We start from the raw sequence: 22,394 nt of genomic DNA, 5'->3' as shown, positions 1-22,394 counted from the left end.
AGGGTGTCTCCAAGGGACCCGTCGCTCCAGCTCGCTCCGGCGAATGCCACCCCCGGACGGGTCTGTCCTTAGGAACGGAGGCCCCCGCTGCCCCCCCGGAATCCGCTTCCCTAGGGCTTACCCCCGCCGCAGTCCCCTCGGGGAGATGTCACCCCCACGGCCGCCCCTCGCCGCCACGCCGGTCCCGCCTCCCGGTCCCTGCATCCCCGCATCCATCATCCCGGGCTCCCGGGTACCCCTGTGAGCCGCGGTACCGCAGGGGTGTGGGGGAGTGGGAAGGAACAAGGGGACACTCCCGTGGGGGCACGGCCTGGGCGGGAGGGCAGCCGGGTGCAGTCGGGGCTCATGGCCAGAGCCGAGCCGCCCACGCGTGGCCCCGGTGGGAGCACACGGTACTGTGGGCGCAATGGGGGAGATTTGCCCAAGGTGAGTTTCCCCAGCAAGAGATCGCTCAGGTCGTTTGGGGTAGTTCCCCAAGCGTGTCTCTGCCCAGGGATCAATGGGATGCCTCTGGAAGCGGTAGGGATGTGGCAGTGGAACTGAAGACAGGAGCCGATGTGCCCCTGAGAGGCCGTGTGTTTCACGGGGAAGATCTCCCTCCACCATCAAGCACCAACCAGAAAGCAGAGTCCAAATCAGAAGGGAGCAGCTGAGCAACCAGCGGGCAAGAGAAGAAAGTCAATGACAGAAAGACAGTTTCCACTCCAGGGTCTGAAATATGAGGGAGCAAGAAAGTAATTTCCTCTGATCCTCAGAAACAATCAAACTTTTCATCATAAAGCGATGAGGAAAAACTGTGCCTGACCCTGGGAAAAAAAACCCAACCAAACCACCCAAACAAAACCCTAGCAACAAACAGGAGAGATAGCACTGAGTTGTAAAGCAGCCTGCCACTGCATCAGGAATGGAATGGGCGTAGGTGACGAATGGACAGACAGTACCAAACCTGAGCACAGCAGGACGCCTGGAACAGATCGTGCCAACTTCGGACAGACACCTGAGGGGGCTGGGGCCACTGTTCTGCATCAGGCCTGCCGTGAGCCAGCTCCTGCGCTAATGAACCAGGCTGAGCTGAGCTTGAGTCTGGGCAGTGTTTTTGTAAGCACGTTTGGGAAAGTCAACAGGTTTTTCCTGTGTTTAGGAGCAGTGCCGGGGTGTGCTGACATGCAGTGGCGCAGGGAGGTGGTTGCGCTGAGGGTCGCGGTCCGTGGGAGGTCGGGACACGGGAGGGCAGCGCTGCTGTCACAGCCTGGGTGTGTGCGAGGCGCAGCGTCATTGTGTGCCAACAGGCATGCACATGCCTGAGCCCCTGCCTTTTGTCTCCCTCGTGTACACAGGGCTTTATAGCTCAGCTTACCCAGGCTTTGGTCGCATTTTCCAGCCTTTTCATGCCTAGCCCTCCGGGGACTTGCACAAAGGATGTCTGCGAAGCCTGCTCGATGAGCCCTTGCACACTCACTCCAGAAACCACCTGCGCAGGCACCGGCTGGGGACGCGGTCAGCATTCAGCCTGCCTTGCGCCCTGAGCTGCTCCTCCTGCCTTCTCACCTGGAGTGAGCGGGAGGCAGAAAGCTCTGGAAGGGGCTACATCAGCCACATGGGCTCTTTCTGACCTTTTCAAGTTCTGACAAATGTGTTTAGTATAATTGGGAAGCACAAAACAGATGAGAAATTTCAACTGGGGAAAGGTCAGTTAAAGGGCAAAAATCAAACTGACGCAAACACTGAAAATCCCCCTGAAGAGCACAACTATGGAAGCAAGCAAAAGGAGTCAGTGACAGGAGAGAGAACAGGGAGGAGCATGTGGTAGGGACCAAGAAAATCCTGGAATGTGTGGGGGCCAGTCAGGAAAGCCTTTGAGGTGACAAGAACTGTGAGAGCGAGGACTGATGCCACTCTTGCATCACCAACATGATATAAAAGGAATGGTTTGTTTGGTTTGGAGCTCAGGTTAAGACAAGCAGAGGCGCTCTGGGCAGGGAAAGCTGATGTGGAATCTCAGGGGAATCTGATGAAAGAAGTGGAATCAGGTGGGCTGATGGAGGAGCAGTTGGGTAGCTGTGGGACAAGGATACCAGAGTGACACTAAGTATAAAGGGTTACTGTGAAGGAGTTAAAGCAAGGGGAGAGAGGATATAAATGTTAAAAAATATCTCTGTTTGGCCAGGATTTGGACTAGGATCAGTGTATGTAGTGTGAGGACAGTGATCTCCCCTCCTGGGCAGGATATGAGACTGTTACTGCCCTCTGGCAGAACCACTTTTAACTCACTGTGTACAGATCATTTACACTCAGGAGTCCCGAGGCCACATGGCCCATTGCTGCTCGATTTAGCATTGTTTCCTAAGGGCAGAGAGACCCATGTGGTTGCCCTGCTATCTGCAGAGGTTTGTCTGTCCATCTGACTCTTAGCTGCCATGGGTTTGACAAAAGGCCCAGAGTCTAAAAGACAAATAAACTCCAGTAAGTTGTATCAGAACAGGCAGCCTGACAGGAGAGAGATGCTGTCATTGCCTGTGCTGTAAGGGAGCCTACAGCCATGCTGCTGGGCATAACCCCACAGATCAGAGCAATCCAGCCAGCAGGCCAAGGAACTAGCTTTGAGCAGAGGAGCCTGGGGGTGACCTCATTTGTGTTTGTAATGATATGAAGGGCAGTGTCAGGAGAATGGAACCAGGCTCTGCTCAGTGATGTCTGATGATGGGACAAGGGGGCAATGGGTGCAAGCTGGAGAGGAGGAGGTTCCACGTGAACGTAAGGAGAAATTTCTTCATTGTGAGGGTGCTGTAGACCTGGAGCAGGCTGCCCAGAGAGGCTGTAGAGTCTCCTCTGGAGACTTTCCAAACCTACCTTGATGTGTTCCTGTGTGACCTCCCCTAGGTGATGCTGTTCTGGCAGAGAGGTTGGACTGGATGAACTCTGGAGGGCCATTCCAATCCCTAACATTCTGTGATTCTGTAATACAGGGAAAGCTGTGTAGGTTAGAAGGTAGTGGAGGAAGAACCTTGTGACATAGACTGCAGACCAAGGGGAAAGGACTTGAAGATGTGGCAAGTGTCAGTAAGATGCCCCAGCTGAAGGCACAGCAGTGAGAAGCACAGGAAATAAATCCATAGAGAATCCAGTTTCCTTGGCCCTATTGTTCAATGAACAAGTGGTTAATAAGCTCTGAAATATCAGAGACATCCCAGAAGACTGGCAGGGAGCTGTGCCATGCCAGTATTTGTAAAGAGCAAACAGAAGACCTGGAAGTTTCTGGGCAAAGCAAGAGGGAGCTCATATGAGATTCTCCAGTTAATGCCAAAGAGCCTGATTTGGAGGAAGCCAATCCTGCTGCATAAACTTATTTTGTTCTTGTCAGCCTTTGATGTGACTACAAGTTTGTTTGGAATAAGTGATGGCTTAGATCTATCCAGGCTTCTGGAAGCATTAATATCCCAAAGCATGCCAGTGAGAAAACCCCACTGAGCAGGAAGTGAAGTGAGCTGCTTAGCTCACCTGCGAATGCAAACGAGGTCGTCCTTGGAAGCCCCCCGGTGAGTGACAGTGTTCCTTCCCTGGATGCCCAGGAACAAGCCCTGGGTCAGGTATGACTCACTGTTGTATTCGGTGCTCAGTGAGCAGATACAGCTCATTGTGACACAGTTTACTGAGGACACTAATGTTGTTACAGGGTTAAAAATGATGAGGCTAGCAGCAGCACAGACTGACCTAGTGCACTTGGTAAGGCTGTCATTCTCACAAAACTTCCTGCAGGACAGTTGGGAGCAAATTGTGCAGCCATGGACAGGGGAAAAAAGCTGTCAATAGCTGCAGAGAGGAACTTCCAGTCCTGCAAACAGGTGATCTGAAAAGGAATTTGTGATCTGGACAGGCTGAAAACCCAACAGCAAGCCAGTGAGCCAGGCTGCAGCAATGGGTCTGGAGTGATTCCTGGCAGTGCTAAGGCAGAAGTGAGGAAGGAAAGGAGATGATTAAACCTCTCTCTGTGTCGGGGTTGAGTCCAGTGCTGGAAGCCTGTGTGCTACTCCATGCTCCATATTGTAAAAATAACTTTGAATCAAAGGTGATCCGGAGGCTGGAGAGCTCAGTAGTTTAAAGAGGTCAACCTGTTGGAGGTATCAAAAAGCAGAATGAGCCATGACTTGCTTGCAGCAGCACTTCCTTCCTGGAGAAAATCCGACAGGCACTCTGGCAAAGAATAACAAGAGCCAGTCACTGGAGAGTGATTAATCACAGCAACAAACTACCGAGTGAAGTGCAAGATCTTCTGTCTTCTGAAGCCTTTGAATCGCGGCTGGAGGCCTGTCTGGAAGACAATTCATGGTCAGCAAAATCCTGAGGGCTGTGAGAGCAGAGTGGAAAGGTCAGCGTGCAGTTACCGTCTTTGTAAGCTCCTCTGTAGGCAGGGGCTGGTGGGCTGCCTTTGCATGTCACTTAGGTACAGGTCTCATGACCTGTGTGCGTTAGCCCAGCGTAGGTTCTAGGGTCAAAAGGCTTCTGGAGTGTGTTTGTATCCAAGTGTCTCAGCCCAGCCTCCTTTGTCCCTGCAGTGTTCCTGTCTCGGAGCCCATGCTGCACACAGTTGTGAAAAACCGCCTCAGAAGATGTGACCTCAGACACATTTGGAGAAGGGCTGGGGGAAAGGTGTCAGCAGTGTTTTGACAAGCTGCTTGGATCCTGTGGTGGTGAAGAGAGAAACCTAGGACGAGGCAGTAGAGCTCCAGGCTTCAAAGTGGGACAGAGAGCGCATAGAAAAGAAGGTGGATCCACATCACGAGGAGGATGGAAGCTTCTTTCTGGGAAGATCAGAGCAAGATCAGAAGAGAGGGATGATGCTAGAGGTTGTTACAGGGAGATCAGAAATCCCAACCATTCAACACCACCACTGCAGAAGTCCCTGTGTCACCAGATCCATCTGAGGATGATGAAATGCTGTAAAGACAGCTCTCAGCTGCACTTCTCGCCTCCTACTTTCCGCTCTGTAGTTTACATGAAAATCACATTTCACAGTTTCCCTGTGACCGTAAAGGCAGGCGTTTGCTTTGTGAACACATTGGAAGGATGGGAATTAATGCCTCCAGGAGCCTGCAATTTCATCTCAACCCCCAGCTCCCTGGTCGGGGGACAAGGCAAAGACTTTGTTAAGTTAAGGGAATGTAACGCCGCGCTCTCAGGAGGGATGACGTAGTCCAGCAAAACAACAGCCTTCCCCTTTGGAGTGCTCAGCATCTCGTTCAGTCAGGGCACTTTATTGGTCTCTGCCCTCGTATTAGCTGTATTCAGGGTAAAGAAGGAGCAGACAAATATGTGGGGAGCCAGCACGAACACAAGTTGGACTGGGGAAAGAGGACAGAGAGAGCATCATGTAGGCAGGATGCTCGGGCTGCCTGGCTTTATCTGACTAATAATGAAAGGCAGCAAGTGTGTCAGGGAGTGTGAGAGAAACAGATCAATAGAGAGATAAAACTGAGATGGGAAGAGCTGGTGAGGGGGTGGGGAGTGGAGTAACAAACCACCACAAATCAGTCGGGCTACGTTTGAACCTGATTTGAATGCACCCTGTGCTGGCCTAAGCGAAGAGAGCAGGTGTAGGGCTGTGGTGAATCAGACCTACATGCAGAAACAGAGAGAGAAAAGTAAGATGGAGACAGTCCTCCTGCTCCTGCTGCCCTGCAGCCTGCCTTCACAGCTCTGACTCAGCCTTGTAAGCACTGTGTCTCCTTGAGTCCTCCTTGCTAGCTCTAAGAATACAGACTGATAGCCTTTCACCACAGCTTTGGGCCTCCAGCACAAGCTGACCAGGGAAGCCTTTTTGTTCAGCTCAAGATTTTTGAGGCAAATGAAACTCAGACATCTCAAAGGAAAGGGGACAGTAGAGCATCTGTATATCAGTGCTACCAAACAGGGCCAAGGCTCCTCTTGTCAGGGCACCTGTTTGCCTCCCTGGCCCAGGCACTCAGAAACACTTTGTTTCACCTGCCTGGAATTAGTTTTGAGTGACCTCCACCTAACTCTTGTGGCACGACCATTAACATCAGAAACTTGGTTTTCCACGCTGACCATTGCTGTCCATACTGCTTCCTTCTTCTGTTAGTAGCCTCAGCATGGAGACCAAGCACTGAAGGAGCCTCAGGGGCTTTTCAGAAGAGCTCAGAACATCTTCTCACTGGGAGACACAACGACCTAACTCCTCAAGGCAGCCAGGGGTTGTGTTTTCTAGCTCTAAAACTGTGCTTGGAGCCATCCAAAAGAGCCTTCTCTACAACTCAGCCACAGCAGTGGCCTGAGAACTAGAGGCAAAGCAAGTGACAAGAAGAAAGTTATTGATATTGGCAATGAAAACCTTAACCAACATAGACTCTTACCCAGATGAAGACTTCAGGATGCTGTGCTTATTTCAGTACATTACACTTGCAGAATGGTGGCCAAGCACAAGCCAACTGCTCTTTAATGTGTGCTGAAGTGATCAAGCTGAAGAGCAGTTCTCTTGCTGGCAGCCACGAGTTGGGAGTGCAAACTTGCTCTGACAGCACTAGGACTTTAACATGCTAAAACCATGTTGCCTGCACACGCTGTATTGGGCTACATCAATTCATTGCCTCCTTTGCTGTCCTGGAAAACCAGCCCTGGTTTCTGAAGAAGCCATCTGTGAGGAAGTTGGTACTAGGCTGGAAACCCTTGGCCCAAAAGCTTGATGGTGCTTACTGAAACAAATGTTTGCTGACTGCACTCCTGCCAGTCCCCCTCTCAACTCACCTCTGCCTACCACCTGATTTATACAACACAAGGAGAGCTGTGAAGGTGTTTTGTTTTATCTAACAAAACGACCCTCACTTTTCAGTCCTACCACCATAAAAGCAGCTTTCTCACCTAGCATCAGGCAGTGTGCCCTCGGTGATGCCTCCTGATCACATTACACTAACTCATTTGGCCATGAAGAGCTACTTAACGTATACCATAAACATTTCTATCCTCGAGGAGTGTTTAAACTGTCTTTTTATGGCCATACCCTGCCTGCATCCGGGATGCATTTCTTGACAAGTGTGATGGTTAATGATTCAGCAGATAGTAAAGCAATTTTTTTCATGAAAAATGGGTTCAGTAGGAGAGCAAAAGCATGCAGGGATTTAAGACATGCACAGCTTAAATACTTAAGTATGGTGCTTGCAACATAAGATATTTTACATCTCCATATTCCTAAAACACTGCCCAAAATAGTGGGATCTTAGCAGTGTGACAGCAGAGTGATGTGTAGGCACAGAGGAGGTATTCTGTGCATCTCCTTTAATCCTGGTGTGGATGCGGTTGAAGCAGGGGCAGATAGGGTGCCTGGACGTTTTCTCGCCGGTTGTTTGGATATGCTGCACGGATAAAGAGCAGATGTTGGCCAAAATGCGTGGAAAGACCCAGAAACATGTGGGTCACATGGCATCTGCGACCGGCTAAGAGCTGCCGCTTCTCGGACACGTTTTAGCACGGCTGGGTGGCTCGGGGGAGGTTTGTGACTGAAGATGGGTGGTAGAGAACCGCGAGTAGGTGCTGGAGGGGAGCTGGGCACGGCATGGAAACAGTGCTGGAAACGAGAGATGACAGCTGGCTGGTGCCCGTGCCCAGCACGGCCAGAGCTGCTGACGAACCAGGGGCCACCGGCAGCCCGGCGGGAGGCTGCACTCCGGGCGGCTCCCCTCAGCCTGGGCATGCCCAGCCTCTGCTCTAAGCCCGGGATCCCGATCCTGCGACGCCAGGGTCATGGGGACACAGCCCTCCTCCCCGGGCCCTGGGGAAAGGAGGGGAGGGGGAGATGCCCTAAGGGATGGCTACCCGCCCCAGGAGACCAAGTGCCCCGGCCAGGCAAGCCCCAGAGGCTGCCCAGGCTGAAGCGTCAGCGGGCAGCCCGCCCCTGCGCCCTCCACGCCAGCAGGGAGCAGCGGCCAAGGAAAGCGGCGCCGCAGCGAGCCGACCAGCGCCGCTCCGGCCGGTGGCACCCACCCCGGCCAGCAGGGGGCGTCCTGGCGGCGAGACCGCCCCGCCCCCCGGGCTGTCGGTCGGCCAATGAGAAGCCGGGGAGGGCGGGCCGCGCGGCAGGCTTCTCCAGTGGGATGCGGGCAGAGGGCCGCGAGGCCGGAAACGTCATCACCCGGAAGCGGGCGCTCTTGCCGCGGCCGTGTCATAGAGAAGCGCGGCGGGGCCCGGGGCCTTGCGCAGGGACGAGCGCGGTGGGGCCCGAGCCCCGCGGGGGGCGGTGGCGGCAGCGGCAGCGCCATGGCGGCCGAAGGGAAGGTGACGGGGCAGAGCCAGGAGCAGTTCCTGCTGCTGGCCAAGGCGGCCCGTGGCGCCGCCCTCGCCAGCCTCATCCACCAAGTGCTGGAGGCCCCCGGCATCTACGTCTTCGGGGAGCTGCTGGACATGCCCGCCGTTCGGGAGGTGAGACCGGCCCGGCTCAGCCCGCTCCCCGCGCTGCGGCCCGGGCTGCGGGCCTGCTGGGGCCTGCCCGAGGCCACGCCGGAGGGCAGCGCCGAGCCTGACCCTCTGTCCCTGCAGCTGGCCGACAGCGAGTTCTCCCCTGTGTTCCGCCTCCTGACCATCTTCGCTTACGGCACCTACGCGGACTACCTGGGTGAGGCGGGACCCCGGGGCGGCGGGGGCACAGCGCGGTTCGAGGGGCCGTTCCCTTCCCGGTGGTGTGGTCCCTCGGCGTGGAAAGCGTGCCGGAGCCGCGAGCCTTTGTAAAGCCTCGCCCAAAACGCCCTCCGCTTCGCACCGAGAGACCGGCCCGACAGATGTGGTGATTTAGGGAGGTATCCCCGGGAGTAGCTGACAGTGATTGGTGCTACCGTTTGCCGGCAGCGGGGGAGATTGCCGAGAACATCTTGACAGTCATTTTTGAGGAGCGAGGGGAAAGAATTGGGTACCCACTGAAACGTGCAGCCCAGCATAAATAAGTCACTGGGACAGATGGAGAAGATGTCTTGAGGCTGAGGGGAGGAAAGGTTGCCCAGAAGAGGCCTTAATAGGAGTGGCTTGGTGAGACAAAGCATTGCGTGGAGGGTTGGTGTGCAGATGCTTTAAGAAAGGGGTATGGTGTAGATGCTTCTGTGCAGGGCTGGGAAATGGCAAATGTGGCATAAATTCTTCTGCCTTCTTCTTTTTCCTGACAATAGCTGAAGCAGCAAACCTCCCTCCCTTGACAGAGGCTCAGAAGAACAAACTGAGGCACCTGTCAGTTGTCACTTTGGCTGCCAAAATCAAGGTAGTGGTCCTCTTTTTCCCCAAATTCTCCTTCCGCTGGGATTACCTTATGCTAGTTAACTGCCGTGGTTCCACAGTGCATCCCCTACTCGGTGCTGCTGGAGCAGCTGCAGCTGAAGAACGTGCGGCAGCTGGAGGACCTGGTGATCGAAGCCGTGTACGCAGACGTGCTGCGGGGCAGCCTGGACCAGCGCAACCAGCGCCTGGAGGTGGATTACAGCATCGGGAGGGACATCCGGCGGGAGGAGCTCAGCACCATCACCCGCACGCTGCAGGAGTGGTGAGGAGGGGTCCCCTGCTTCTGACATCCAGAAACCTCCAAAGGTTGCAGAAGTGGCTGGTGGCTTCCCCACATCCTCTGTGTTGCTGGGGGTAGTTTTGTGATGTGCTGTACGTGATCCTTTCCCTTACTCCCAACAGAAAGTAGTTTTCAAAAAACAATTTTCCAAGTTCCTCTCTTTTTTTGCTAGAGGATGCTGAGGCCACAGCAGCATTTGCCCTGGCTGCTGGCAGGAGGCTTTCTGAGTGCATCTCTGAAATTCCTAACCTAGTGTTGCTTTGTTACTTGTCCCCTTTGCAGGGAGTAGTGCTCCTGTGTCTTCCCTGCCGCCTGTGGCTGTCGCCTTCCAGTCTTTCTTGTTGCTCATGTCTCTTCTAGTGCTGTGTAAATTACAAGGCCTGTTCAGTTCTCGGTCTCCTCTGCAGGTGCCAGGGCTGCGAGGTTGTCTTGTCAGGCATTGAAGAGCAAGTGAGCCGGGCCAACCAACACAAAGAGCAGCAGCTAGCACTGAAGCAGCAGATAGAGAGCGAGGTGAGTGGGCTGAGGGTCGAGTGGCCAGTGCCCCTTGCTTTAGAATTCCCAGAAGCAGCACCCTGTGGTTGTTAGGGGCTTTGCTTAATTTGCTTAAGTAAGGCATCCCCTGTCGTCTGGGTCAGACACCCCCAAGGGAATTGTGCCTGAAGAGAAGTCCTAAATTGGCAGCGCTCTGCAGTGCAGAGCCTCTGGGTGGCTGTTAGCTCTTGTTTGACATGAGCTTGCAGACCTTAACTGCAGGGCTTGCTTTAAAAGACAGCAATGAAACTTGCCAATCTAAAACAATCCAACCAGTCTAACTAACGCCCTTGGAAATTCCTTGTTCTTGCCTCTCTGCTGTTGCAGGTGGCAAACCTGAAGAAGACCATCAAAGTGACAACAGCAGCCGCCGCAGCAGCCACATCCCAAGATCCAGAACAGCACCTAACGGAGCTCAGGGAGCCAGCCCCTGGCACCAACCAGCGCCAGACGAGCAAGAAAACTTCTAAAGCCAAAGGGTGAGGAGTGGGGGCAGACAAACAGAGCCAGTCTCTGTGTTCAGGAGGTGCACTGAGGGCAGCAAGGGATTGTCAGAGCTGAAGTCTTAGTTGAGCTTTTGCCCTGCTAACTTGAGGGGAAATCCCTGCAGTCTTTGATGTGAAGCAGGGTTCATAAGCCTTGCTTGTGCTGTGTTATGAGGAACATCAGCTGCTCTGGGTACACTTAGGGGAGGAAGTCTGGGGGGGACTCAGGGTGTCCACTCTGGATTAACTTTATTTTTTTTCCCTCTTTCCACAGGCTCCGAGGCAGTGCGAAAATTTGGTCTAAATCGAACTAGTTTGGTCTCCTTTCACAACTGGGAGGGTGAGAGAAAAGAGATCCCAGGGGATGAAGGAGTAGCAAGGGTCTTAAGTGTGATGTTTCTGAGCTCTTTCAGAGAACCATCTTGCCAGCTAATTTTCTTGCATGTTTGTTCTCTTGCTTATCCTCTTTACTGACTCCCCAGGCACTGTCTCCCTCTTTTTCATCACAGCACTTCACACTCAAAGCTTCCAGGTGTGTGCACTGCTATTTCCCCTCAAGCCTCCATCACCATGGCCCTCTCCTTTTCTCTTTCTCTCTCCATGCCTTTTGACAGGTCAATTTCAAGAGCCATAAAACTTGTCAGTCACCTTTGCACCCACAGGGCATCAGAGAAGCTTGGAAAGAGTGTGGTTGGTGCTCAGCAATCACTTTGGTTCAATGAGACCCCTGGGATTCTTTGCTCCAGGCTGCAGCTGCCATCTTTGATTGTTTAATATTTGTTTTGCTAGGTGGGAGGGTAGTTTTTGAAGGGATTCTTTTAAAATATATATAAATATATTATAAATATATATAAAACAATAAAAATAGAGATCTATGGACAGAGCTGTGCAGATTTGTGCCACTGTGGTCATATCTATTGGTCTCATTCTGGGTTTCCAACGTAAGTCAGAGCCTGTAACCTGTTTCTGAGTGGAATATTTTCTCTCCTATCACTTGTTAGCAGGGAGAAAAGACCAAACAGCCACCTCCACCATCCTTTCAGGGAGTTGTGCTCTTCTCCAGGCTAAACAACCCAAGTTCCCACCCTACCTAGGCTCCAGACTCTTCACATTTTGTTGCAGAGTGGCTGGAAGCTGCCCAACAGGCCAAGACCTGGGGGCATCGAGTGCCAGCCTGCTGAAGGTGAGCCAGCATGTGCCCAGGTGTCCAAGACCAACAGCATCCTGGCCTGGCCCAGCAATGGTGTGGCCAGCAGGGCCAGGGCAGTGAGACTTTCAACAACCTGCCAGGATGCATTCCGCAGCAGCCTGCTCTAGGTGTACTGTGAGCAGAGGAGTTGCAATAGATGATCTTGAGATTCCCTTCAACCCCTACCATTCTGATTGCATGAAATATTTCCTGGCTCTGCAGAGCTCCAAAGGCCTAATTCAGGGTTGCACAGCTGACCAGGGGAGGGAAACCAGCTCCTCTCTTGAGAGCAGTGATAGCAATTAAACAGTGGAGGCTTGGGGCTGCTTCCACTGTTTTTATGCTGAGCATCCTCACTTGGTAACTCTAAGGCAAGGCTCTAAGTCTGCTTTTGTAAGGAAACAAAACCTTGCCCACCAAGTTTCTCCTCAGCAACTCCTTTCACTGCAGGTTTCTGCATTCCACAACGGGCAGAGTTCAGCTGAAGGCAAAGAGGGAGGCAAGAGCTCTTTACAGTTTCTTTATTCAGTAAACATCTAGTTACAAGTTTCACAACTTAAAAAAGTGGGGGAGCTGACCGAAGAGGGGGCAGGAGGGGGCCCACAGGCTGCTCCAGCTTTTGATCTGCTCCTCCTTTCCTTAGCACACTCATCCTTCTGCTTCTCCACCGTTGCACCAAGGAGCAGGAGGGGAATCAAAGCCTGTGTCCGGGTGAGGGAGTGACACGGGGCACAAGCAGAACTCCCTGATCTGCCTTTCACAGGGGACCGAACACAAACTGCACCTGCTGGCTTCGTGCACTGGCAGCAGCCAACAGACTGCAGGGGTGGCTCTCTGGGAGCTTCCCTGGCTCCAAGTGTCAGACTCGCCTCTGACCAGGGCTGAGCCCATCAGCACCGCTGCAGTAACACATTTAAGAGAAGAAAAACCCTTTTGGGTATGCTTAGAAGCGAGGAAAGGGATGTGAGTGGAACATTTCTGTGGATACCAAGGTCAGCAAGGAAGAAAGAGGGGAAGTGCCCTGGAGCAGCACCTCCCCTGCAGCCCATGGAGGTTACCAGTGTGGTAGATGTCCTCCTGCAGCCTGTGCAGAACCCGAGACTGGAGCAGGTGGCGGTGCCTTGAAGAGGCCACGATTCTGAGAGACACCCACACAGGAACAGTCCATCAGTGGGGAGACTACACCCCGCAAGAGAGCTCCATGCCGGAGCAGGTGATGAAAAGCTGCAGCTCAGGGGAAGGATTCACGCTGAAGAAATGGCTGGAGGGCTGCCTCACCACAGCAGGGGGCAGAGTGCAAGGAGTCCTCCCAAGACTCCAAGGAAGAACAAGCAACAGAAACACTCTGTGATGAGCTGACTGCAATCCTCCATTCCCCATCCCTCTGTGCCACTGAGGGGGAACAGTTGGGGAAATCAGGAGCAGACCTGATCCCGGGAGAGAAGCGTAGAGGAAAGGTGTCTAAGATTTGGTTGTATCTCTAATTATCCTCCCACGGTTTGGTTGGTAAATTGGGGGTGGTTTTGTTGTTTAAGTTCAATTGATGTTTCCCCAAGCTGAGTCTGCAAATTAAGCTCTCCTCTCCTGGCTTCTTCTCGACCCTGGAGCCTTTTCTTCTGTTTTTCTCCTCCCCAAAAAGTCAGCCAATTACCATCTGGTGTTTAGGTGCCAGCAGGGCAGGCCTCAACCGTGACCCTTCAGAATCAGCTCCACCCAGCACAGAAAGAGTAGAAAGGATGGACAAGCCCACAGCTACTGCCAGAAAGAATGGAACCATGGGAGAGCAGAAAGGGAATGGGCAATTCGTGTGGTCCTTGCACATCAGTGTGATTCCTCACCCTCCACTGCAGCACCCAAATGGGGCAAAAGAGAGCAGTGCAAAATATTAGTTGCTTTGTTTCAATTCTTAAGTGAGAGAGAGGTTAATACTAAATTTGAGGAGGGTCCAGGTGGTGCTTTGAAGAGGCTTCAGAGTTTCACTGTCTGTACCTGGCAAGAAGGAAAACCAAAGAACATAAGGAGATTAAGTGATAACTAGGGAAGCAGCACAGGAAACAGACAAAGACAGGCCTGAAACCATCATTTGCCATTGTTTCAACTGTCAGCTAAGGTGCCACCACACCTTCTTGCTGATGCCAAAGCTACCTTAAACAGTTGCCACCTTCCCTCTCTGAGAAGTGTTTTCTCAAAATTCACCATCAGAGAATCCTTTCGGCCAGAAAAGATCTTTGTACTGAGTCCAATCTCTACTAAGGCTGGTGGTAAACCCTGTCCCTCAGCACCACATCTCTGCCTCTTTTCAACACCTCCAGGCATGGGGATTCAACCACCCTCCTGGGCAGCCTCTGCCAGTCTTTGAGAACCCTTTCAGTTGAGAAGTTTCTTCTGATATCCAACCTGAACCTCTCCTGGTGCAACTTGAGGCTATTTCCTCTCCTCCTATCACTTGTTACTAGGAAGAAGAGACAAACTCTCACCTTCCACTGCTCCCTGGATTAAGCAGGAAGACCTCTTTACGACCACCACTTGAAAACAACAGAAGATTGGGGCAAGGACAAAAACCATCCTGTGGCTGAGAGGTGACCGCGCAGTGAGGGTGAGGAAGGAACTCAGAAGGACTTACAGGAGCGCATCAGCAGCTTTGGGGGTGACTGTACCGCACCCCCCAACAAGGCCTGCTCTGGCTTCACCAGTCGTACCGACGGGACTGTCTGGAGGGGGAGTCCTCAGGGCCCTGGATGGCCAGACGACCCCCATCGGCCCGGCGGGCGCCGCCGTCGTGCCGCCGGTACTCCAGCCCCCGCTGCGGCCGGAAGCGCGACGTCTCTCGCCGCCACTCGTCATCGAAGGCGGCGGCGTCACCTGTGCTCAGGGAGCAGAGAACAGCTCAGGGCGGGAGCAGGCAGGGCAGCCTGTGCTCGCCGGCAGGGGGACGGGGGCAGTACTCACTCTCATCCATGTTGATGTAGTCCTGCCGCTCCTCCTGGTCGCCCGTGCGGTGGTTGCGGGAGCGCTGCATGATGTGTGCCCGCTCCCGGATGTGGTGCCCGATCGACATCTGCTCCAAGCCGCTGTCCGAGTCCCTCACGGTCCGCCTGGTCTCACGGATCTGAGGGCAGATTCCAACACAGGACCGACACTTTAATTCCTTCTCCCTGCCCCATAAGACCCTCTGACTCTTCCCTGCCCCACTGCAGTCACCTCACACTGCCACCACCCCCTTGCTGCCAGATACAACATTGCAGAGAGGGACAAATGGATTCTCATCTCCTCCTGGTGACCTCCAAGCACAGTTCAGTGAGTCACAACCCACTCCTCCAACTACACCTGACTGCAGAGCAGAAGTGCTGTGGGTGGCCAGCACCGAGCCACCAGATGAAGTCCATCCACCCACAGCAAACCCAGCAGCCTCCTGCTGGGCAGATACTGCAGCTTCCTCCTTACCCCACCAGGTGCTGAACGCATCTCTGATGTCTCTTGGTAGACTTTGGGCCCATCACCCAGGTTGGAATAGGAGATGACAGTCGAGGAGGTGAACGTCTGGCAGTTAGCACCGCTTGTCATATGCTCCTGCAAGAAGAAATGGGATCACTGTAAGGAAGGAATGGGAAGGAAGAAGAGATGGCAGCGGTGTCTCGCTACAACAAGGTGAGCAGAAACTACAGCAGGAAAAACATAATCCCATGGGTCCATCCTCCTGTGAAGCTCAGGCTTTTTTCTTGATAAACAGGTCTACCCCCACACTTCCCTCCTCACTCATCTCCCCTCCTTGCACTCAGGACCAAGCTCTCCATCACTGAACGGTGGTCATGTAGCAAGGCCTGCAGCCTCTGCCACCTTGGCAGCTTGAATACAGCAGACACCAAAATGGCACCAATAAGGTGGGAAACATTAGAGAGTACAGCAGGAGCAACCTCAGGACTCCTCTCAATACAGACTGGTTGATGGAAGGTTCTTACCATGTTTCCAATCATGTCGTTCATCATCCCAAACATATCTATAAAGCCACCTGCCTGATAAGAAGGAGAAGAAAACATAAGAATGGTCAGTTTGGAAAGGCACAAGAGGAAAGAACACACACTACCTGAACGGGGCAAAAACCTGCTGCCTAAGAAGAAAAACTTTCTTCTTTTCCCTTTATTTCAGCAGGGCAGGAAAAAAACCAGGATTTGGGGCTGATGTTCTCTCCATTCCTTCAGTTGCACCACCTATGTGCTCTGAATCTCCAGAGCTCTGGATACAGCAAAGGTAGGTGCTGTGTTTGTCTGACTCCCAGTGCCACAGAGTTTGAGATGTGGGCACTCAGCAAAGCTAAGAGATGAAACCTCAGGAGATGTACTAACCATAAGACAATCTTCCATTACCCAACAGTGTGCACTTGCAGCCCAGAAGGCAAACAGCAGCCTGGGCTGCATCAAAAGCAGCATGGCCAGAGATGGAGAGAGCTGATTCTGCCTCTCTGTTTTGCTCTGGGGAGACCTCACCTGCAGTGCTGTGTCCAGCTCTGGAGCCCTCAACACAGGAAGGACATGGACCTGATGGAGTGAGTCCAGAGGAGGCCACAAGGATGATCAGGGGTGGAGCACCCCTGTTCAGCCTGCAGAAGAGAAGGCTCCAGGCAGACCTTAGAGCAGGCTGCCAGTACCTGAAGTGGGCTACAAGAGGGCTGCAGAGGGACTGTTTGCAAAGGCCTGCAGGGACAGGAGGGATGATGGTTTGAAATGAGAGAAGAGCAGATTTAGACTGGATGTTAGGAACAAGTTTTGCACCATCAGAGTGCTGCAACACTGCAACAGGTTGCCCAGGGAGGTGATTGAGACCCTATCCCTGGAGATACTCAAGATCACGCTGCACAAAGCTCTGAGCAGCCTGATCTAGTGGAGGATGTCCCTGCTGACTGGAGGGGTGTTGGACTGAGTGACCTTCGCAGATCCTTTCCAGCCCAAATCCTTCTATGATTCTGTCTTCACCTTAATTTCACTCTCCATCTAAACCACAATGAATTTTCCACCAATCCTATTTTTTAGCACAGTAACAAATGTCCTTACTTTCCTTATAGACATCTGACATTTGAATCTCACAAACCCAAAGGCTGCAGTAATTCACCAGGCCAGCAGGTCTCACAGGTTAATTGTGCAATATGTAAACAGAATTACTGAGGCAGTTGAAACTTGCAGGGCTTTTTACATTTCCTCCAGTGGCCTCTCATTCCTGCTTCCAGCAGAGCAGGACTCACACACAGTATTATCAGTGACATCAACATCAAGACTGAGGACACCCTCAGCAAGTTTGTAGATGATATCAAGATGAGTGGTGTGGTTGACAAGACTGAAAGGATGGGATGGCATCCAGAGGGATCTGGACAGGCTGCAGAGGTGGGCTGAGGAGAATCTCATGAGGTTAAGTAAGGCAAAGTGCAAGGTCCTGCAGCTAGGCTGGAGCAATCCTAGATATCAATCCAGGCTGGGGGATGATGAGATTGAGAGCAGCCCTCAGGAAAGGACATGGGGGTGCTGCTGGGTGAGAAGTCTGACATGAAGCAGCAATAGGCACTTGCAGCCCAGAAGGCAAATAGCAGCTTAGGCTGCATCAAAAGCAGCACAGCCAGAGATGGAAAGAGGTGATTTTGCCTCTCTGCTCTGGGGCACTTGCACTGCTGTGTCCAGCTCTGGAGTCCTCAGCACAAGAAGGATATGGACCTGATGGAGCAGGTCCAGAGTGCCACAAAGATGATCAGGGGATGGAGCAGCTCTGATATAAGGACAGACTGAGGGAGCTGCGGTTGTTCAGCCTGCAAAAGAGAAGGCTCCAAGCAGACCTTAGAGCAGCCTGCCAGTACCTGAAGGAGGCTACAAGAAGGCTGCAGAGGGATTGTTTGCAAAAGCCTGCAGGGACAGGACAATGGTTTGAAATGAGAGAAGAGCAGATTTAGACTGGATGTTAGGAATAAATTCTGCACCATCAGGGTGCTGCAACACTGCAACAGGTTGCCCAGGGAGGTAGTTGAGGCCCCATCCCTAGAGATATTGAAGGTCAGGCTGGCCAAGGCTGTGAGCAAGCTGATCTAGTGGAGGATGTCCCTGCTGACTGCAGGGGGGTTGGATTGGATGATCTTTGGACGTCCCCTCCAACCCAAACCTTTCTATGATTCTATTCCTTAAAGTCTATCTGTTTGCACTCTTATCAATCCTTCCTGAGCTACACCTCCAGGGTGCTTTGTCTCTTCCAGAGACAATCCTGCAGAGCAAGGCAGCTGCAGCTGCTGGATCTGGGCTAACCTATTTCCACTGCATTACTTCAGTAGATGATGAAGATCAGCATGCTCCAAGCACGGCAAACTCATATCCACAAAGCCATTCTCATTCCAGTCCTGTTCACGTGAAGTATTCTGGTGGCTTTTCCATCTGCAAGCACTGGCACAGGAGGTTCAATAATCACCTCTGCCTGCTGATGGCCAGGTCTCTTCCTTGTCACAGCTCCTCCATTACCTCTGAAGAGAACTGCAGCTTCTCTTCAGACAGATGAGGTTATTAAGAGACTGTGTACTCTTCCCAGCTATTAGCTGTCCCAGTTCCTGTGAAATACTGTGCTATAACAGCTTTAGGGCTTTTTTCTAGCCCAGGTGCAAATAAACCCTCCCCACAGAAGCAGAATCCTCTCCTCCAAAGCAGCTTGCAGACTGGCTGAAAACATCAGAAGGCAAACACAGGGAAAGGCCTTCAGTCATACAGCAGCGCAGCAAGCTAGGTCCAAGAGAACTCAGCTGCCCCAGTGACAGCTCAGTACCCTCTCCCATCAGCTGTTTTCTATATATCTGGAGCACGTTCTGGTCCCCTTACACTTTCCCACCCTCACCACACATCAGCATAGATGTTCTTGCTCACAGATAGCTCCATTTTAGGACCAGTTGCACGGAGTGCTGAGGAATCTCAGCATGAAGCCAATACTTGAAAAGCCTCCAATTTGCTCCAGAAAAGCAGGTAACTTACCATGCCGAGCATCCCAAAGGGTGAAACAGCTCCTGCCTGCCAGAACAACAGAAAAACAGTACAGACCTTGGAACATCTCCACATTACAGCCTTTTAAGAACACCCCCATCCTTCTCAGAATGAGAACTGGAAATGTGCAGACCAAAACAACATATAAAATCCCCACAGATTCATAGCAGACCAAATCATATCACTGCTAACAAACACACAAGGTGATGCTCCTGAATTTCTCCTATTTACATTGATGTATGTCCTTGAGAAAGAATGTTATCTTCCTCCCACTCAACCGAGAATGCACTTGTGCTCCATGCATTCATGCATCCAGAGTAAAGACAAGGACAAGAAAACAATCAGGGGGCTGGAGCATTTCTGCTGTGAAGACAAGCTGAGGGAGCTGGGGTTGTTCAGCCTGCAAAAGAGAAGGCTCCAGGTAGACATAACAGCAGCCTTAAAGTACCTGAAGGGGGCTAGGGGCTACAAGAAGGCTGCAGAGGGACTGTTTGCAAAGGCCTGCAGGGACAGGATGAGGGACAATGGTTTGAAATGAGAGAAGAGCAGATTTAGACTGGATGTTAGGAACAAGTTCTGCACCATCAGGGTGCTGCAACACTGCAACAGGTTGGCTGAGGAGGCAGTTGAGGCCCCATCCCTGGAGATACTGAAGGTTGGGCTGGCCAAGGTTGTGAGCAAGCTGCTGTAGTGGAGGATGTCCCTGCCGACTGCAGGGGGTTGGAGTGGGTGGCCTTTAGAGGTCCCTTCCAACCTGAACCATTCTATGAACAGCAGTGGTTTAGAGATCATGCATCCACCATCTGTGTGAAGGCAAAGGGCATGCTCAACCCTGCAGCAGTGGAAGCCAGGACCTAAAGGGCCGTTCAAGAAAGCCCATCCTGTGCTCGGCCGCTCTCTTACCTGCACCCTGCGTCCAGTCTGGCGAGCTGGTGTGGTGCCATCGGTGATGCTGAGGAGCGGGCCGAAGCCAAAGCTGCCAGACAGCATCCGCTGCATGTGCTGCCGGTGGATGGCAAAAGGGTCCCTTGGGGAAAACAGGAGGGAACAGTGGTGAAGGAAGGGGTGGCAGAAGGAAAAGTCTCCCATAAGCTACCCATTGTGCCTTGGCATTCATCTGAAAATCCAGCATCTGAAGAACTCAGCATTGCTTATGGTGATTTCTGGGGCTGAAAGGCACCTCTGGATCTCATCTGATTTCATCTAATGGAATGCATTACATCACAGAGTCCCTCTGATGTCTGTCCAGAAGTAATTTGATGTTCTGCTCCCACTAACACGTTAGGGCCAAGCATGACCCAGGCTATTTCAGAATTTGCCTGCTCTAACAAATGAAAGCTGTGGATCTGCAGCCCAAGTACAGCCACGATTTCCTACTCATTCCCTGGGCCACCAGTAACAGTTTTGTCAAAAGACCAAATCCTTCCACAAGAGCACCACTCTACTGTACAGCGAGGTGCACAAAGGCCCTCCTGGCTGCAGAGACTACACTGAATGGGACCAGCAAGCATGCAGTCCTGGAGCTTGCCCTCTCAGCCCTCCACATACACACACACACACACAAACACACTCAGCTGCAAGACTGAAACCTCCAGAATGGACTGGGTGGCATGACACTGTGTGACTGCTCTCTGTGACACCCAAGCCGTCTTCCTCTGCTCTTCTCCTACAATGCTACGTGGGCACTCATGCTGTGTGAGAGAACACAACAGCTTCTGAAGCTTTTAAGAGGGAAAGGGAACAACCCCTTGGGTGCCTAACTGACTTTCCTTCCTTTCTTTCTTTAGCAGCCTCCATTTTGAGGTCTACAGGCATTCACACGCTAAAGCAGCAAGGAGAGAAACAGAAGAATAAGGACAAAATGGTCACAGAATAGAGAGGCCACAGTCTGTAATAAAACCTCTAGGAAATACGACAGCATTTCTCTGCACATCTTACAGTCTGCACTCATCCCTTTGGAGCGTGAGTAACCTCAAGAGCACAGACAACTCCTGAGATGAAAAAAGCACTCACTGCAAAGCAGCACCTTTCTGTCTCTACTGGAAATGCTTCCCATAACAAAAGTTAGACTCATACCTACCACATCAACAAGCACACACAGTCACTCTGTGACTAACTGGGACATCAAGGTCTTCTCTCTGGCTGGTTTGTTTACTGATGATGAAATTCTTGCTTGCTAACAATTTCATAAGCAAAACCCAAAGTTGATTCTTCCACAGAAATAAATTCCACCCCACTTCTAGTAGTGCCATGCTTAAAATACTCAAATCTTACTCTATCACAATCTATTCCCACTTAGGCAAGGCCTGCCAACTTAGGTTGCACTCTCAGACTTCATCAACAGGCTATGGATAGGCAAAAGGAATCCCAGGAAGAGTTTTTCGGCCCTTCTTTAGACTCTGAGGCTCCTATTTCACAACTGCATGTCTTCTCTTCACTCAGGTCCTCACAATCTGACAACTACTTCAGCAGCCTTCTTCATGTCCCTTCATGTTTTCCCGTGCAGAACAGCAACAAACACCGAACACCATCTCTTAGCCACCTGCAGTCCTAGTTTGCAGAGGAAAAATTCTCATGCTAGGAAGAAAGGCTGGGCGTCCCAGCGCTCCCCTCCCCCGGCCGGCTGCACTGCCTTTTGGCCTACTTTATCTAATTACCACAGACCTGCACGGAGCGGCAGAGGGTTGGAAGGGACCTCTGAAAAAGATGCTCTTGCCCAAGGCCGCGCTCCATCACCACCGCCACCAGCGCAAGGCAGCGCAGGTCATTCCCCGAAGAGACTGCCGGCGTCCTTCCTCCCGCCTGCTGCCGCGCTGCGCTGTCTCCCACAGGCCCGCGGCCCGGCGATCCGCACGCAAGAGCCGCCTGCCCCCATCGCTACTCCCTCAGCCCGGGAGGACCCGCGGGCAGCCCCCTCCTCCGCCTCCCGCCGCCCCGGGAGGACGCCCAGCCCCACTCACATGGCAAACATGGGGTCCTCCGGCTCGCCATCCCTCATCAGCCGGAACATGCTTCCCTCGGTTCGGCGCTCCCTCTGCGGAGGGGAGAAGCGCGGGGATGAGCACGGCCGAGGCGGAAGGCGGGGACAGGGGCGGCAGAACCGGCATCCCCACCCCCATCCCGGGCAACTGGCGGCAGCGCCCTAGGCCGCCACCCTCCCGCCCGCCGCCGCCCTCCCAGCTCCAGGCCCCGGGGCCCGACCCTGTCCTCCGCACCCCTTTCTCCTGCCTGCCGGTGGCTGCAGAACGGCGGCCGAAGGAGCAGGCTGTGCTTGCGGGACCGCTCTACGCCTCCGCGCCCATGGCGGCCTGGGCACTGCGCTCGGGCCCTGCCGCTCCGCGCATGCGCGGCGAGCGCCGCTCCGCCCGGCCAGGCGCCTCCCGGGGAGGGAGCCGAGGGGTCCTGCCCCGCAGCGACGTCCGTGCCTCGACCCGGCAAGAGGCGCCCCAGAAACTGCGCCCGCGCCCCCGCTCCGGGCTCGGCAGCGTCAGCGGGAGGAAGGCGCCCCGGGCCCGAGGGGATCGTAGGCCGAACGCCGGTGCGGCGGCTGCCTGAGCCCGCCTTACCGGCATGGGAGCCCCGGGCTCGGCCAGGCTCCAGCCCCGGGAGCCGGCTGCAGCTGGCAGCAAGTGCAAACG

General features: G+C 53.2%; 2 protein-coding genes across 2 annotated transcripts; one reads left to right on the top strand and one right to left on the bottom strand.

Annotated features, from left to right (window-relative positions):
- The first annotated feature begins 8,124 nt into the window (after nt 1–8,124).
- COPS7A (COP9 signalosome subunit 7A) lies at nt 8,125–11,450 on the top strand. The gene is made up of 7 exons (XM_064155869.1): nt 8,125–8,427; nt 8,545–8,620; nt 9,165–9,253; nt 9,330–9,532; nt 9,958–10,063; nt 10,412–10,563; nt 10,844–11,450. The coding sequence occupies exons 1-7, from the start codon at nt 8,266–8,268 to the stop codon at nt 10,881–10,883; spliced, it is 828 nt and encodes a 275-aa protein (XP_064011939.1). The 5' UTR covers nt 8,125–8,265; the 3' UTR covers nt 10,884–11,450.
- An 815-nt stretch (nt 11,451–12,265) lies between these two features.
- MLF2 (myeloid leukemia factor 2) lies at nt 12,266–22,114 on the bottom strand. The gene is made up of 9 exons (XM_064155870.1): nt 21,972–22,114; nt 21,717–21,790; nt 19,660–19,783; nt 18,748–18,783; nt 15,718–15,771; nt 15,203–15,328; nt 14,708–14,867; nt 14,382–14,620; nt 12,266–13,747 (listed from the first exon to the last, which is right to left on the bottom strand). The coding sequence occupies exons 2-8, from the start codon at nt 21,764–21,766 to the stop codon at nt 14,445–14,447; spliced, it is 726 nt and encodes a 241-aa protein (XP_064011940.1). The 5' UTR covers nt 21,767–21,790; nt 21,972–22,114; the 3' UTR covers nt 12,266–13,747; nt 14,382–14,444.
- Between the last annotated feature and the right edge of the window lie 280 nt (nt 22,115–22,394).

The sequence above is a fragment of the Pogoniulus pusillus genome, chromosome 15 (genome assembly GCF_015220805.1).
Source record: "Pogoniulus pusillus isolate bPogPus1 chromosome 15, bPogPus1.pri, whole genome shotgun sequence".
In the NCBI taxonomy this organism is placed as follows: Eukaryota; Metazoa; Chordata; class Aves; order Piciformes; family Lybiidae; genus Pogoniulus; species Pogoniulus pusillus.
The sequence above is the reverse complement of the archived record's forward strand: the minus strand, read 5'-3'. Positions and strand labels throughout refer to the sequence as shown.